We start from the raw sequence: 18648 nt of genomic DNA on the forward strand, positions 1-18648 counted from the left end.
TTTTTTTTTTTTTTTGGTGAACAGCTCTCATTGGAGATCTGCACAGTTGTCATAAGTCTGGAGAGTTACTGAATTTACTGGAATTAGAAATGTTACTGACAAATCAAGGGAAATGATTCTGTTTAGCCAGCTCTGCCTACTTGAGTTAAAGCTCAACCACCCTTTGCTATCAGGGTTAGCAGAAGACAAGCAGAGAAACAAACAAAMAAAAACCTCCTGTAACAGTTCATGCTTAATATGTGTAGCTGTAGTCTGCGTAGACTAATTCATTAAAAGTTCTATTAGGAATATCTAAAAGCAAGTTTAAATATATATATATATACACACACACACACAAAAAAAAGTATAATGAATCTAAGAAAAGTATATTCTTATTTATAGAAATTGCTCTTTGTTCAATTTAGCTGTCTTCACCTGATCTTTTGCAGGCTCATCTCCCAACAGGCTGGCATAATTCTTAATGCGGTAGGAGGAAGAGCAGCAGTAAGGGAGGAGAGGGACTGGGCTGTTCATGTCCTCCACTTGAGCTTCCTTGGGAATCCCTGCAGGGAGGCTGGCCAGGTCTCTGCTTTGTCCAGCCACCAGGAGCTTCTTACCAGGTATGTTCTACAGCTTCCGTATGTATATCACAAACTCAGGCTACATCACTAGGCTGGTTGCCTGGTACTTTGCAAAAKTCAAACACCTCTGGCAAGCAGCTACCTCCAATTCTACTTCTCAATGAATGCAGTGATATCCACCTTCATCAACCACCCTAAGACCTAAATCTAAGGTCCTTTGGAATAAAGGACATTTCAACTTGGGAACTTATAAATAAATAAAAGTTAAGCTGAATTTCAAAGTAAGAGGTGCATTTTTGTATGGTAGCTATGTCGTCTAGACATTTTTAAAAAACCTTGTAACACTTTATCACTCAGCACTGCTAGGAAGAAACCTAGGTACCTAGGAAGGAACCACTGGCACATAACACACCTGTGGGGATTTTTACTTCATTTATTTTACTATGAGGAAATGTAGAGACTGTAGTTAGTACCACAGCCATATGATTAGAAGATTGTGGGTCTGGGTTGGGGGGAAGTTGGTTAGGAAGAGGTAGGTTTGGAATCTGGTCATAAAAAAAAAAGAGACAAACACTATAGTCTGAAATGTACTTTAAGCTTAAGCAACAAGAGCCCAAAACAACCCTTTACTGACCTGGTCAAACAGCTGTTTGCCTGTGGTGTTTGGCTGGATGGCAAACTCCAGCTCTGCATCCATAGTAACAACTCGAACATTGATCTGAGGAGAGAAACAAAAAGCATTGTTTAACAGGAATGGAAAGCTACTTCTCAGTGTTAACACAGCACTTTGTGTACAATAGAGCCGCCGTGCTTTGATGCACTACCTTAACCTTTACAATGCACACACTTAAGCCCCAATTAGATTTTTGTTATCACACTGGTATACTTAATTGGGGCACTGACTTTTCTGGCTTATCCAGATTGCTTTGCAGGTTTTCCTAATCAGTAAAGAATTAGATTGAGTTTCTGCTAATTGAGAAGACATTTTAGAGTTGATTATTTCTAGGTCTAGAGGCCCCTGAAGAAAGGGTTTCCATGAGGGGGGCAGCAAAATTGCCTGCAGGTCATCCCTTGGATTACAATGGGTGCTAATGACTAAATTAAATTTAAGATTTACAGTTTAACCCCCACTTACATTAGAGATGGGATTAATCTAAAGTTTTAAAGGCAAAAGATTGCAGATTATTCTTACCAAGTAATCAGCATTGATCCAATAAACAGTTGTTCTTACACTCAAAAATCTACTCGGCTTACAAAAACAGCAGTTATGGGTATAAGTGATAGCAGGGTTCACTAACAGCCACTGCTTTTGAATAAACACCATAAGAAGATTTAGTGCAATGGCAGAAGCAGATGCAAAGAGAAAGGCAGTACCCAGAAGGGTTAACTGGTGACCAGAAGTGGTTCAGTAGAAGCAGTAGGTAACTGCAAGAGAAAAGCAACAACCAAGTGCAAGGAAGGAACAAATCAAACTATCTTCTCACTCTTCTTTTTTTTTTTTTTTTTTTAAGAAATTCGGCAGTCTTCATTTTAGTGATGGGGGGTTTGGGGAAAGAGAAAGAGCATACTGGTTTCTAAGAGCTCCCTTCTCCAGCTGGGAGCCAACCATTTGGGATCCAAGAGGAAGCATGGCAGGACACTGAAGCATTTTCCTCAAGCCTTAAAAAACAAAGCTTCCCCAAACAGTGTTTTGAAGGGAGCAGAGGAGATAGAGTTTAGATACCAAACCCTCCAAGGACACCTGGGACCTGCAGTAGAAATTAATTTTTGTGTTTTCAAAGGGACTGAATGAGCGGCAGAATAAAGTGAAATTCCCTGTTGTGCAGGCAGATAAGCCACCAGCCATATGACAGGCAGAGAAGAGAGGGCACCTCTAATAATTGTAAATTCAAAAGTTTGAAGACTGCCTTGGAAAATCCTGGAGATCTCCTTCCTACACACTGAAGCTTCTTTCCTTTCCTCTTAAAATTTAAGTCTTGATTACAACAAGAATATTATGTTTTTGACAGCATTTCTATATGTATTTCCTGCAACCACTCCACCTCAAATTCTGGTCTCAGAGGAGATGGTAATGCAGGAGGCAATCAGAGCTTACACCACTCAAAGCCCTGGTAGAGACAATCTGAAGAAGCTTTCATGCCTGCTAGGCAAAGAGGCAATTGAGGCTGCATTCGTTTCATACCATATGAAACTCTCCACGGCACCAAGGCAATTAAATCAAACCCCAGGATGATAAACAGTTCAGGATACTGCTGGGGAGTGACAGRGAACAACTCAGAGTAATTACTATCAGCAACAAAAAGAGCAAGATGGTTAAGATAATTTCCGCTGGTAAAGTCCTGCTTACCCTAGGGAAGGGAAGGCAGGCTACACGTAAGGTCCCTAGCAAATCCTGGCACTATCCCAGGACTAAAAGAGCAGCCATAACCAGAAAGAAAGCAGCTATTGTTTCAGAACACAGGTAGGAAAAAAAGAATGTGACAGTTACACACAAGAGTTTTTAATGCACGTAACAGGCCATAAATCTTAGATGGTAAAGCCTAACTTCCCATTTGGTAGGCTGACGTGGTAAACTTTCTGATTATGCTTTTATGCCCAAGACTAACATACTTGAAATGAGTAAGAAATAGGGCCTTAGGAGATTTGTTTTTGTGGCACTAAAACATTATTTTTTCTAATACATAGGGCTTAGCATAAAGRTTTTCATCTTCCTCCTATGATGCATAAAATTACTAATGAACTTGACCCGAAATGGGAATAAGCTGCAGAGCTTACTCCATGGACCTTTACTGAACATTAATCCCACAACTTCAGACTGTTCAGGTTTGACCATTGCCCACGTTACCAATTGGGAGAGTAGAATTAAAATGAAAGGTGGAAAAGGAGAGAATTTGAGAATACAGTTTAAATAATGCAGAAAGCTTTGGGCTTGTGGTTAGAATAGGGACTTTCTTGCTTTTAGCAGTGTGCTCATGTCTTGCACTTATTAGATCATCTCTTCTAAGGCTGAATCATTAGTTCAATCCATGGGACAGAACAGCCTTTCAGAAACTGTGTACCACACAAGCATCTAGCCTGGAAAATGAAGACCGTCATTTGAAAAACAGATTCAGAAAACACTGCCTCTCAAGGAGGCAAAACAGAAAAACATGAATCATAAGAGGGAAAATAAAGTGCAGAACTTACTCCATGGACCTTTACTGAATATTAATGCCACAACTTCAGACTGCTCAGGTTTGGCTGAAACATTACCTTACCACATTGCCTTTCAAGGAGGCAATGTAGGCAAGGTAGGAATCCAAGAGGACACCATCTTTCAATTGTCCCGTCACGTAAATGCACTATTCCCTGGCATCCTGGACACCAGTCCAAGCTGTACCTGTACAGTGTCCTGACGTCTGTGCTAGAGTTTATGGTTCAGAATGTTTCCAGTTGCTGCCAATATGGTACCTTTGACCACCCATTTCCTGACCTTTCACTGTTCCACTGTCAAATATTGTGCACTGATGGGGAAAAGGAGGATTGGGCTAGGAACTCCTGTCCACTCAAGCCCACATACCCAGTMAGCCATATTTGGGCATTTCATGTTCTGAATGGGGGTAATGGGTACAAGTTGAAACCCAGGCAGTTCCATCTTCAYGTGAGGAGGAACTTCTTCACTGYRAGGGTGACAGAGCCCTGGCACAGGCTGCCCAGGGAGGCTGTGGAGTCTCCTTCTCTGGAGATTTTCCAAATCCGCCTGGATGCCGCCCTGTGCCCCATGCTCTGGGTGTCCCTGCTTGAGCAGAAATGTTGGACTAGATGATCTCTAGAGGTCCCTTCCAACCTCAACCATCCTGAGATTCTGTGAAGTCCAATTGCCCTCGAGTTCACTTGCATCATAATATGGCTCAGTGAAACCATGAAGTTGTGTCATTTTAAAATACTGTGCAATTTATTTCCACCGAATCCATAAGATAAAAGGCCGTAAATACCAACTTACACGCAACAGGAGAAACCAGTACTTTATGGCCATGTCCTTATCATTATGGAGCTCTAAATACCTCAGACAATGCTCAGGAATGCCTCCTTCCTCTTCCCAAGGTGGAACAAACACTAAAGTCTCTTAAATAGCAGGCTTGCAAATGCAAATGCTAGTGGAAATACCTTTCCAAGCTTTGGCAATTAGCATTGCCATAATGGAGAAACCCAGATAAGCCTGCTTGCTTTCTGCAGTTGCTGAGTATCTGTAATCCTAGGTGAGTGGTTAGCGCACGTACATAGATCAACCACGTAGCACAGAGGGCACTGGGTTTTCCTAAGCACTGCACCTGCTCAGCACACACTGTGAAGCAGGTTTACACACTCCTCGCAGGACATCTTGCACRTATCCAGACTACGTGGACAGCACATGGACACAGGGCCTTAACAGCAACGCAGAGCAAGCTGGAAGCAGCCAGCATAGCTTGCATTCTTGCTTCTGCATTCTCACTTCTGCACGGCTTTGCATGGTTTGGCTCTCCCCACACCAGCAGCAACACTACTGCAGCTGTAAGAAATAATAGACAAGCTTTCCCCAGGCTTTACAGTGCACCTGGAAGGGCAAAGTAATCCCATTTCAACCTTAGCAACCAGACCTGTTTATAGACGTGTTTGCTGATTAGGTTTCTGCTAATAGGAAAAGTGATTTCGYGTAGCAGCCCTAGCAAGGGCACCAAAACTGCTCTCTGTTCACTTACAATTTATGCACTAGTGTTTGTTGGTTCCAGGTCCAGCAGTAAAGAAAGAAAACCACACTGACAGCTCTCTGTTTGATGACATATACTGGACTGCAAGCTGATAGCATAAACATAGTTCCAGCTCATGGAAACTATTTGGGGAAAATTCTCAATTTCTATTAGGGGAAAAGCCTACAGGCTCCAGTCCTCAGATTTTCTTGCTGCCATTTCAGGGTCTGAATTTCTCTTCTACAAGAAACTGAAGGCAACACCTTACAGTTCAGAGACTGAAGAGGGAAGGGGATAGTTCTGGGAAAAGAGGTGGCTTAAATGACTCAAGGAAATGGATAGCTGTTAGATCAATTTATTATATTATCCTTCAGTATTTATAAAACACCAACATGTCAAGACCACAGCACCTAGAGCCAGCTCTGTTTCTTCCAACAGGGTAACTTGCATCATGGATGAAGCCTAATCTAGTAATATATTTGATGTTGTCTCATATGACATAGACTAGGCACCTACATCTGAGCCATGTGAAATTACTACACCTGAATAACAAGTTGTGCACCTAAATTCTGAATGGCTTCTGTCAGTCAGAAGACAGTTTCATCAATAACAAGCTAATATCAATCTTCTCTGGTCCTGCAGGATTGGTAAAGTGAGACTTCTCTCCCAGATGGATTCAGCACCTACATGGTACCTTCAAAGTACCTACAAGACACCTGAAGGACACACGTACTGACCTTTGCTGACCAAGGTCTGGAAGTGGGGTGGGCAGGTGGTGAGAGTAAGAATACATAGCTAAGTATTTCCATGATATCTGGGAAGACAAAGAACATTTACAACTCTGCACACAGCCTAAAACTAGAAACAAGATGCTTAGGAGGACAGGGCTAGGGTTCAAAGATCTTGGTAAGTCAGAGAAATAGTTAGAAGGTTTGCGCTGGAGGAGGTGAGAACAGGCCAGAGACAAACAAGTGAACAAATTACAGGCTGGCAAACAATGGGTTACAGCAGGTCGGGAGACAAGGATGTGGTCTGTTGTAATCCCTGGACAAACATCACATTTCCCAGCGTGATGCTATTACACAGAAGGAAACATTGCATTCTTGAGCATATTTGTCACAGGAAGCTTTAGAGAAGGTGGCTATTCTGCTCTGCTTGCCTGACGACTTGCCAACTGGAATGCTGTTACCCAAATTTGGATTTTTTTTGGAAGGGGGCAAAAGATAATGAAGGGAAGTTAACATTAGATGCAGGTCAGTATTTTTTTTTTTTTCTAAACTGTGTGAAACAATGAGGTTTGTTAGCATGGCACTGATTACAGATCCCTTCCAAAAGGGAGTAATCTGAAACATGAAATGTTTACAGCAAATAGAATTATCAACTTGAATCAATGAAGAAGAAAAAAGGAAATCTTATTTTGCAGGCATAACCCCCTGCATACAACCTTAAGACAACATAGCTTGCACCTGCCCCTATCTTGGATTGATTTTTTTTTTTTTTTTAGGCTCTCCATAACACTATCTCTGAGAAGCTAAAACCAGAGGACATTCTTGGGACACTCTGATTCCTGACTCTGAGACTGGGGAACAGGTGTATGAAGGGCAAGAGGCCTTCAGCATGAACCACGCACACCTCCTCTCCTCTCACACCAGAACCCTTCCAGCGCTTCCTGCCCAAGGTCTGGTGCTTCRGAGAGGTGGCACCACAGCAAAATTCCTGAGTGCCTCACTGATATGCRCTTAACTGACCACACATCTACACAAGCACGTTGTGCTGACTTAAGCAACCTGTTTTCTCAGCATACTGTGCTAAATCAGAGAGAGCTGTTTATGAACCAAAGGATGTGTTCAGTTTCAAATAGTCTTTCAGCATTCTCTGCCTCTGACCAGCTCTGTACCGTTACCTGTAATATTTCTATGAAGCCATAAAGCCAACCAGTGCTCTCCTCAGAGAAGGATCTTTCCCTAAAGTTTCCCCCGCCTCTTTCCCCACAGACTGCATCATTCTGACTCCAATGACAAAGTAGTTTAAAAAACGAAGCAGAATTTCCCTAGGTTTTAACAAGGCATGAAAACAACATAATCAAACCCTGAAAGGTCCCGACTCCTTTACTTTTAGAGAGCCCAGGCACTTTTCACACAAAATACTTAACCTCACTCTCTCTGAAGCCTGTTGGAATAGTTTATTTTCAACACAGGGCAGGAATAGACAGGGGGTTTTAAGGCGTTCTGCTGAAAAAAAGATGATTAACACCTGTTCCGCGGAAGCCCTGGTGCCGTGTGGTATCTCGCTAGCGCGATAGGAATATTTGCATACAAGCGGCAGTTATTTCCGTTGGCCACGCCCAGGCGGTTCCCTCGCAGCAGCCATCCCAGCACAGCCCGCAGCACAATCGGCCCTTTGTACCGAAGGGATAATGCACACGGGGACTGCAGGCCACTGGATCAAGCTCCTTCATACCCAGACTGTTTTGTCATGACAGCTGTTGCATCCCATTAAATACAATGAAGTTGCAAGACTAAGGCTTTCCATGTGACGTTTAAAGAAAACTCCCACAACTGATCCACAAACAAGCTTTGTTTCAAGAAGTCATTCCGTGTCACGAAGGAATCAGATTGTCCTGCACAAGATAGAAGTGTCATCACAGGGTGAACTGTAGACAATACCAAGGTGTAAGCTCCTAAAATTTATTGCCATTTCAGAATTTTTTAAAGCCATTTAGCCTCTTCAATACTTATGGTAATCAGCTACATAAAGTAATACAAGTCCACACAAAGAAAACAAAATAATTTGAATAATTTTTAGTCCTGATTCAAAATATGAACCATAATCCATAACTAAAACATTGTAACCAATATCTATAATCCAAAAACCACTTCACACCCATGTTTGATGCTTTCTATTTGGAAAACTTGAGTACAGAACAAGTTACAGAGAAGTTGCACTTCACAGTACCAAGTCTCAAACCAGACTACTGTCTAAAGACATGAATAATAGAAGTAAAAATATCACACCCTCAGATTTTCCATGAAACCAGACCCCAACACTGGTGTCTCTTATTCTGAAGCTTATGAAGTAGCACCAATTCTAAAGAGCAGTGCATGTGTATTAAAAGCCCCAAACTAATTTTGAAGAGTCAAAGATCTGACAGATTTTCACTTTGAGACTAGGAAACAACACATCTTATGAGCACAAAGTATTCCATGCTTTTCTGGTAGACCCAGCATGAACAGAATAAACCACATTATTATTGATATATATACACAAACACACACAGATTATTCTTCTGAGAATGAAGGCTGGCATGCTAGATTTGGGGGCAGGACAGAAATGCAAGGAGAAGATATAACTTACTTCCTCTAAGGATTATGCCCAAGAATTTGAAARGGAACAACAGCTTCTCTCTGGTACAGACACCAGAAGATGTAAAACAAGTTTTTGTTTGTTTGCTTTTGTCAGAAGTGAACTGGAAAATATCAAGGCTTTTCAAGGGCACAGAATGATTCCCATGCAAGATGGAACTAGGCTGGTGAGGACTTCTGAAGTTGGAAGAGTTAGCTGAGGTTAGGACGTAAGTGTGTATAAAGTCATGAATGACATGGATAGAGTGGATAAAGACCAAGGATAAGGACAGCCTCTATCAGCTGAATAAATAAGGACCATCAAAGCTGGTCAGTTCAGAACAAGAGAAAGCAGTTCTTCAAATAACGCTGTAGCAAGGATTTTGGTAGATAACCTTCACACTGTTTGAAAGCTATCTACAAAAGCCTTTGTTGCAGCCTATTGCAGATACCAAAGTTCACATGGTTTCAAGGGGAGACTGGGCAAATCCACAGAAAGGCATTCAATAGCTCCGTATATAGAAACTTCCAGGATCCAATACGTTGAGCTCCGAACAAGAGCAGCAGTACATACCTCTAATCCTCTTCCTTACATATTGGTTTCTGGCCAGCACCAGAGGCCAGGTGAGAGGGACTTTGTGCCTGACCTGGCAGGGACACCTGCGTTCTCAGAGCAGGGAAAGTGCAATGCAACGTAACGAACCGGGCTGCTCATGTAACGTGCTTTTATTTTGTGCTCTAGCTATGAATGTTTGTCACAACGGGGCCTGTTGACTGGATAAATCATAGTTTACCTGTTTCACAGGCAGCTCTTTGTTTTATATTAASAGTTTCCCTAGGACATATTGCATAGCATTTGCAAAATTTATGAGTGGGATTATATGATGTGATCACCTGCGACTGCAGATCAGCCTGATCTGTGYCCCATGTGTTTTGGTGCTTATGCTTCCAGGCAAGGTACTTTAAACAGTATGCAAAAGCTACTGTTTGCTCCCAGATAAATGTAGGCCATTGCAAGTCCTCAAATAGCAGCTAAACACCAAGGGATTGCTCTTGAGAAATCCTAGGTAATACTGATTGGAAAACTGTCTGGAAAGATCAGCAAGACAACCCTTCTGATCTATAAAATGGCATCAGGAGTGTATCCCTTCTGATATGAAACTTGTCACAGGTACTTCACTATTGAAGTGTGAACATAAAACAAAAATGCACCAGTGATTCCCAAAGTGATAGATTGGGCTGGGAGCAGTAAAAAAAACAACTTTCAAAAGTGCATGTGCAAGACTACACTAGCTTTTAAGGCAAAAGTTTTTCTTTCCCACACAGAGATCACTGAATTTCAATAAGCAAACACCTGCCCATTCACATCACATACTTTGCACATCAGCAACTGGTTGCAGTTCCTTCAAATAAAGCAATTCCATCTTAGTATCTCAAAGGCATCAGAAGGCTATAGACTACCTTGTGTAGGGGATCCCAGCATTTCTCCCACTGGAGTTACACAACATGCATCCATGTGCAACAGTGGTTGGGCATCAAGCAGTAAGATTTCTCTTGTTCGTTCAGTTAGAAGAGGAATTGTCCATTTAGAAGAGAAGGCTCAGAGGGGATATGATTAATATGTATAAGTTCAGGAAGGGAGAATGCAGGGAGGAAGGGGACATGCTGTTTTCACTGGTGGCCAGCAACAGGACGAGGGGTAATGGCCACAAGCTGAAGCATAAGAAGTTCCGTCTCCAGGTGAGGAGCAACTTCTTTACTGYKAGGGTGACAGAGCAGTGGAACAGGCTGCCCAGGGAGGTTGTGGAGTCTCCTTCTCTGGAGGTCTTCAAAACCCRCCTGGATGCCACCCTGTGCCACATGCTCTAGGTGTGCCTGCTTGAGCAGGAAGGTTGGACTAGATGATCTCTAGAGGTCCCTTCCAACCTTGAATATTCTGTGATTCTGTGATTTAAATTCTTACACTCTATTTTTTTCTATTTTAATTGACAGTTGATAGTGTCAGCTCAGTCTCAGGTGAGTACATGGCTGCTAGTCATATTCTCTTAAAGATAAGAACAGATGCAAAGAAGTTATGTCACACAGCTACTAAGGACTAGAATGAGAAATAAAATTCCTCAGAAAATGCCTGCAACTTTAGTCACTTCAGCCACGAGCTGCACTTCACTGCTCACAGCCTAAAACTCACCCAGTGCTGAAACGAGGCTCCCAAGGGAGCATGCAAAGCAGCCATAATGTATTATTTACCAGTGCGGTTCAGTGATCTTAGGCAGCATTGCTTCCCTTCAAGGTCAATCGAGTGATTATGGGATTTACAGTGCACATAAAGCTCTCCAGACATAAAGTGCCAAACAGGAATGTCATCGAYGCAGGAATGTTTAGTGGCCATCGAGAAGTCTTATTCTCAGGGTCCTGACCTACTACAGCTTGTTTTTTTTAGTGGATAGAGAAGGATGGCCATGGCGGGGGAGGGAAGGAGGGGAGCAGAAAGGCTTATCTCCACCCTCTGTCCTTTAAGAAGGCTAAGAAATTCTTTAAGTAGTGACTAACACAACAGTTAACACACTTGATTTCTCGGCAGCAGCTAACATCCCAGAACAAACTGACCTCAGAGACACTTACTTACTCAGCTTGTACACTAATTTGGTTTTAAGCACCATTATGAGCTAATTCTCTTATAATTTTAAGTTATCTGTGACCTACTCCCCGAATTTACTATTAATAGAATTCATTACCTTCCTTTCGCAGCCATGAGTGGGAGTATTTAAACAGGGCAAACATAAGCTTCCCTCCGTTTTGCACCAGAACACACAAKTCCTGGTGTTAAGCACACCAAACACCTTATCACTTGATGGCGCAGTAAATCCTTACACRGAAAGGACAAAAATTTATTCTAGGCTAAACCTATAGCTAGCAATCCACAAGTTAAGTGTTTTTAGTTAATATGTCATCCACAGTAATATTATGCTTCTACAACTATAAACACTCAAAAAAGGTAAATTGAGATTATGAGCTTTGGGATATGAAAAAAAAATTTCGGGTTTCAGTGCAGTTACACCAATATTCCTGGAAGAAAAGTAAGATTAAAACTTGTCCTGTGCAGAGTTCCACCTCCTGCAGTTGGAAGGCATGCACTCGGTGGGCCAGATGGATTTGGGCGCTCTGGGTTATTGCGTCTTTTCGGAAGGAGTGCCTGGCACTACACCCGCCTCCCTCCCGGAGGGCTTATGGCAGCCCGGCTCACCTCAAACGCCATAAGCTGTTTACAGAGTGCCAGAGGCCTGCCTGAGGGCTCGCGTGTTGCTTCCAGCTCTTTTCCAGGATTCATGTTTAATCCAGCATCGAGCAGGTATGGAGGACTTGTCTAGCTGCTAAATGCCAAGTGCACTAGCTTGTTATTAATAACAGGACTGGCAAAAACATTCTGCGTCATCAACTCCTGTCSCCTACTCCTACAGGCAGCTGCAGTAAGTTGTATCGAGCTTTATCGCAAGGGTTGTTAAAACTTGCAACAGTCTCCCAAGTCCACCAGCAGTGGCAAGGACCTTAAGAGCTCTAATGCTACAAGTTCTGCCTGAAGCAGCTCTGCCTTTTCTTTTGGATTTTAAACCCTTACATTTTACAGCTAAAGGTAACTTGTTTTAGTCTACCATGCTAAACAAGGCTTTCTGCCTCCTGTCRTCTCAAACCCATCTCGGAGCTCTCCTTTGGGCTCATCTTTCCATGCACAAGGATAACAGGAATTGCAACCTACGTTCAAGGCCGTAACTCAAGAGCACCTCATATTAATGCATTTCCTTAAAGAAATCCCATACATTATAGCACTTGTGGACAAGGCAGTCATCCCTATCACTAATTTACCCACATCCTTCTATTTCACATCCCCACAAATTCATCTATTGAAATAGGACTCCATTACCCCAGTGCTTCAGTGCTCTTCATACAGTGGCCCTTACAACAACAGCCCAGCAGCTGGGCATTAGCAGGTTTCATTAGCATGCTCAGCTTTAATTGCCTGTTTTCAGAAAGTTTTAGATAAGGTTTCCTCTTGGTATTATCCACGTGTGCTCCCTGTGCCAGACTGCACTTACTGCTCTCCTCTTTGAACAGTTTTACTCGCTCACAAGCACCGCATATTCTTGTGTGACATTGCACCCAACTCTCCCCTGCAGCTTAAATAAAGATAAACTCATTGCTTGTCAATCTAAGTGCTTTTCTTTTCTTTCTCCCCCCTGGTAAGAGGGGACAAGAAATGCACCTTGAATAAGGTAACAAAGAATACTGATAGGTCAGATCAAATTAACAGGGCTACAGAACAGGTATCATGTTTCCTTCTCTTCCTGTAAGCAATGTTCACCAGACCCTAGTCACACATTACCGGCCACAGTTTATTAGACCCATTGTTTTGCAAAAAAAGACATGATTTAGCTAAAATGCTGCCCCTTCTATCCCTCTAATGAATTACACAGAAACAGGCTAATACCATATGCACCTAGGGAAAACACAACAAGCAGAGACATTCCAGTAAGGAAWAGGGATACAAGGTTGATCAAGGAAGATGTTTATTTAGCTTTTCATTTATTTTCACATAGTACAGCAAGATTTGGACGAAATGACACCTCCTGTATTTCCTCATGTAATAACTTACCATYTGGGTAATGTAATTATCACTGTCTACACTAGATGGAATTTTGAACTGTTGATGAAATGCAGTAATCTCAGTTGAAAATACATGACTTTGTACCAAAAAACCCCACATACTTTAGACTACTGAAGAAATCTTGTTAATTTGTTACTATCACCCTTTGCAGAACGTTCATGCCAAATTACAAATTGAAGCTACCTGAAAGCCTCTATAATGAATATTTTATTTCAGAATTATTTTCTGGATTATTACAGTTGATTTTGAGGCATGCATCAGAAAAAGCTAAGTAATTACTATTAAATGTAGCCACATAATCTGGAATACAGTCTTGGGTACTCAGCACAAATAAAAGATGAATACTTTTCTAGTGTTAAGGCACTTGCTGATTAATAATGTTAAAAAAACCTTCAAAAATGTGTAAGCTCTGCTTGAATGCCTATTAATAAAACAGAAGCTCCACAATGATTTAATTTAGTGCCTTTTTTGCCAAAGTTTTGCTTATTAATTAGAAATCAAGATTTAAGATGAAAATTGTAGACTGTGTTGTCAACCTTCATCCATAGCACAGCATRAAGTCCACAGGCAACGCATTTAGCTATGCCAAGCAGGAACAACCCACGCAAACAAGCACAGAAAATAAATATTGAGCATCCGTGTCAAAAATTGAAGAGAAACTAATATAACCTCCCTGTGCTCTCTGAGAGTTCACACTGCTGCTTTTCACACGCGCCAGAGGCTGCCCTGCAAACGGAGAGGAATCCCATTTAGCTGTATTAACAGCAAATGAGCTGGACTGGGAAGGATCCAAATTCATCACCTCAATGTGAAAGAGGCAGCTAAACAATGCATTTTATTTTAATAAATCTCTGCAAGCTCTTTTTTTCTTCCCCCCATTTACATCAAGGTGGCAGTTAGCAACACTGATAAGYAGCTTAAGTGCAAATTACAAAAAAGTGCTTATACTATACAAGAAGGTATTGCCACACCGTCTTGTCCATAAATCCCAGCCAGCAGGTCACATGTCCCTGAAGTTATCGGAGTACAGCTGACAACTGCCCTTGCCTTGTGGCTTACACCATCCACCCATCACCATTTTGTCTCTGCGTTAGTCCCTGGGTAGCCAGCCAACAAGAGAAGCTGCCATATGAACATCTACAAGGAAATACAAACACAGCCAGGCCAGGTAAAAAGATTAATATGGCTGTGTTTGCCCCCATACCCATCACTCTTTTTCCTTTTTTTCCTCTCTCCTTTAGAGCAAGTTAAAATATTTTTCCACACCTATCCACGCTTTTCTGTATGAAACAATCCTAGACCAGGACTTAGATTATTATTGCTATTTAGATTATTCCATGGAGGGCAGCCTGCATAATTAGCAAATGGATAATAATGCAGATAACACATGCACACATACAGTCGTATGTCATTGCTTGGTCAATTATGTGTTTTCTACTCCAATCTGCAGAAAGCCCTTTCAGTAGACAGTTTTATTTACAGTAATATACCCCTACTGCTGAAATAYATATAGGGGAGACTAACAATATGGTTCTTAAAAAAAATGCATTAGTTTTTAATTGCTGGACTGCAGAGTAAGTTAACTCAAGCACCTCTTTTCTGAAAGAGGATAAATGTTACAGTGATAAAACATTGATTGCTTATACCTCAAAAACAAGTTTGTTTACTCCCTTTTCATGAAGATGTGCCTAATAATAACATAAATCCTTCACTGGATTGCATTTTAAGAAATATTACCTCTTAAAAAAAAAAAAAAAGTAGCAATAACAAGGTCCAATTATGTCCTTCAGCATTAAAGAACATGTTTGCTCTGGTGACTATTCAGGGCTTTATATTAGGTAGCAGATCCCTCAGAAGAATCAGCATTTCTAATTGTAGAACTGTTGCTTTTGTAGGTGTTGCCTTTTTTTTTTTTTTTAAGCACATCTGTAACTAGGGGAACAGCCCAGGCAGAGGAAAGAGACGAATGAAAAGGGAGCCAGGTATGTTCAATATATAAAAGGAAAAAAAAAGAAGAGAAGAAATGAAGACTTTCCTTTTCCCCCCTCCCCTCTTCCCTGATAAGGAGCAATAGGGACCAGTAACAGGTTCCACCCGTGGCACGGCACAGCAGTGCATTAAGAGGCCCCAGGACTCAGCTTTCTAAGATCACTGAACAATAAAACTGAAACGTCTTACACCTTCCCAGGCACACACACGTGCTTCCTATACATATAAATGCACAGAGCACATTAATATTAAGAGCAAGTTGGCAGAGCTTTGCTATCTCGCTGGGAGCATCCAGAGGAGAGGGAACCTCCCAACAGGTCTGTTTTGCCAACACGGGAAAATATCCCGGGAAACAAGAGTAATCCAGGTGCTCGCTTCTGGCTGCCGCTCCCGAGGCTCCTCTTCTCCTCAGGGCGGCGGGTGCCCGAGGCGCCCTCGCCATCACCGCGGCTTAAGCAAAGCCGTTAAACCGCTTCGGCCGCGGCTTCTGCCTGGGCGAGGCTTTATTTACTTATTTCCCACTTTGGTCCTGGAGATTTGGGGGTTCCCCCCCCCCCTTGACGAGAGATGGGCTCCCGCGGCGCCGCTCCAGCGCTGCGCGGGACTCGACGCTTTCCAGGGATTTGGGGGCAGGAAAACGCCCTGCCCGGGCGAGCGGCACCCCCGCGACCCCGCCGCGCCCCCCGCCACGCCGCCCCCGGCGCCCCCCGCTCACCGGCTTCGGCATTTTCGCTGGCGCCTCTTCCCTCACTCCCAAGGCAAAGGCTCATGCAGCAGCTGCCCCGCCTCAGCCGAGCGCCCTGTCAGCAGCAGGATAAGGAAGGAGGAGGAGCCGCTCCCGGCCACGGCGGCAGCCCCGAGTGCGGCGCGGGCGGCCCGGCCGCCGTTAAGTAACGCAGGTGGAGCCGCCGCCGTGACTCACGCCCGCCCGCCATGGCCATCGCCGCCCCCTCCGCGAGCGCGGCACCGGCCTCGCCCAGCGCGCGGGCAGCCGCGACGGGGCCCAGCCGCCATGGGGCCCAGCCCCAGCGCGGGGTCCCCGGGGACTGCGGGGCTGCAGGTGCCCGCGGGGCGCCGCCATCCCGCCCGGCCTCGCCATGCCGCCCGAGTCGCCTCGTCCCCGCCGCAACATGGCCGCGCTGCGGGGAGGCGCCCCCGGCCGCGAGCCGCGGCTCTCCCGCCGCGGGGCACCGGGCGGGCGGAGGGCATGCTGCGTGATGGGTGATACCCAGGGGACGGGCTCGTCCCTTAAACTGCCACTGCAGCAATGATGGCGTGAGGGGAAGGGGCTGGAAATGCACCCAGGCTCCGAAACCAGAGAGAACACGGCCCATATGTAGTTACTTTGGCTGCCTGCGGTCTTTCATGAAGACCCAAGGAGAATTAAGGGTGAATTTACAGATGTGCAAAGGTCTGTTTCTCGTCTTGCTGCCTGTCCTCCCGCGTGCCGCGGCTGCTGGCCTCATGCAGAGCCTTGCCGCTTGTTGCTCSCGGGGATGGTTTGTGTTTACGGCATCGTGAGCAACAGCCCGTGGGCCCGAGCCCGTCCTGTGTAGCTGAGCCCAGGGCAGGGGTGTTGGAGCAACTTGTTGCTATTTCATGGGAAGAGGCATGGGCATCCACGGAACTGGTGGATAACAGCTCGCAAAATGAAAAAGATACGGGGCAGGGGTGAGCCTGGAAGGTGCCAAYGGATGGGAGCAAAAATAGGTAGCACTGGCCGTACGGGACTTACTCTGGGGAAGGTGGAAATAGTGTCCTGCCTTGGAGACTCCACTGGGTAGCAGTTAAGGAATTTATTACTGTCTCATGTCTCTGAAAGAAAGAAGAGGGGAGCTGAGCAGGACACTGACTGAATTCACGGTACTGACAGTTCTGCTCCTTCCCTGCTGGATGGTCTTCTGGCATTACCGGGAGATGTGCCATCAGAATGGAGCTATGGGGATGGAGCTATGGGGATGGCAAGTGTCTGAGGAAGTCAAAGAGCTTCCAAGAAAATGCCAGGAATCAAACATGTTTGGGAAACGCATAGCCTCAGTTTCCAGATACTTTCCAGATACTTTCCAAAGATACTTTACTGAAATCAGGTTAATTTCACAGAATATGATTTGTGTCTACATTCTTCTGTTGAGCAATAAGTTTATGCTGGGATTAGTGCCTTATGCAGTAGGATGGTACTGGACATGGACCAAACCATAATATCACTGCATTTTAAATGGATTCTGCTAAGCACAGATATTCCAAAGTACAAATTCCAAGTACAGAATACCTTTAAGAATCCATCAGCTTTTTTCTTAGTTCCCTAAATGGTATTTCTTGGTTTTTGAGTGTGTGTGGAAACATGTAGGTGGGATATTTTCATTCCTTAACATTCAGATTCCACTTGTGATTGGATAAAAGAAAAAGCCCCAAGTAAGTTGGTGCTTGTTTACCCTAGAAAGAGGTGGTTGCATAGATTTTAATGGAAAGCCCGTTTCTGTACTGTGAGATTTCCATCCCGACAATTCTTTCCTGTCCAAAAGCATGTACTAACGTGTACTAGGACTTGATCACCTTGGGGCTCCATGTTGCAGCAATTCCACGTTGGAATGATGCCTCATTTAATAGATCCTAATCGGATGTCTTGAATCAGTCAAACAACTATTTGTTTCCATATGCTAGTTATATATTCAAGTTTAAACCTCTTATTTTATTGATTTACACTTACCATTGCCTCCTAGCTGCAGAACTAAAGGTAAAAGGAATTTAGGTGACTAATAGCTGTTACAACATACAATCTTTAGGTTCCTGTTTGCCACCACACATAACCTTGTGCCTTTCTGCCACAATCATCAGCAATGTATGGGGAGCGATACCTCAGTGGTATCCGTAACTACTAGCTTACTCAACAGAGCTCCACCCAAAATCAACCTGTGTGAACACACTGGACTTACACAGGTAAAATTGTCTTCTGTGGAAGGAACCAGAACGGTTGGAAGGTTGCGGCATATGTTAGAGGCTCCTGGCCTCCTTCCTGGGTTTTTGGCTAGTGCTAGGTGTGCTCTTCAACTCCCTTGCCTGCAGAGCTGAGGTGCCTTGCTGAGCTCCCAGGTAGGCAGCGTTTCAGCCAAGTCCCCATGTCACAGTAAGAAATTCTCTTCTACAGCTGGGTCACAGGATTCTTTATGTTTCTTTTCTCTGGTCTTTTTTGCCACAATGCAGGGGAAGATTTGTGGTACCCTTCTACCCTCATATTTTGGTGGTACCCCTTCTACCCTCATATTTTGGTGGTACTCCTTCTTTTGTGATACCCCTTCCACCTTCTTATACAGAGGTATATTAATCCTTCACAGAAGCAATATAGCTCCCTCTTCCACAAGAGAAGGGCAGAAAGTCCCCAGTTCTCTTGCTTT

General features: G+C 43.8%; 1 protein-coding gene across 3 annotated transcripts in view; it reads right to left on the reverse strand.

Moving 5' to 3' along the window:
* EZR (ezrin) overlaps positions 1-16068 on the reverse strand; it is a 33894-nt gene extending 17826 nt beyond the window's left edge. The window contains exons 1-2 of one of the 3 annotated variants that reach the window (XM_026044401.1): positions 15972-16068; positions 1195-1278 (exon numbers count right to left, since the gene is read on the reverse strand). In XM_026044401.1, coding sequence (XP_025900186.1) covers positions 1195-1278; positions 15972-15983 — 96 coding nt within the window. In that variant the 5' untranslated portion in view covers positions 15984-16068. Of the gene's footprint in view, positions 1-1194; positions 1279-11851; positions 11885-15971 lie in introns of those variants that run through there. The other 2 variants (XM_026044402.1, XM_026044403.1) reach the window with 2 other exon arrangements.
* Positions 16069-18648: the final 2580 nt, after the last annotated feature.

The sequence above is a fragment of the Nothoprocta perdicaria genome, unplaced genomic scaffold, assembly GCF_003342845.1.
Source record: "Nothoprocta perdicaria isolate Ctin4 unplaced genomic scaffold, notPer1 scaffold_36, whole genome shotgun sequence".
In the NCBI taxonomy this organism is placed as follows: Eukaryota; Metazoa; Chordata; class Aves; order Tinamiformes; family Tinamidae; genus Nothoprocta; species Nothoprocta perdicaria.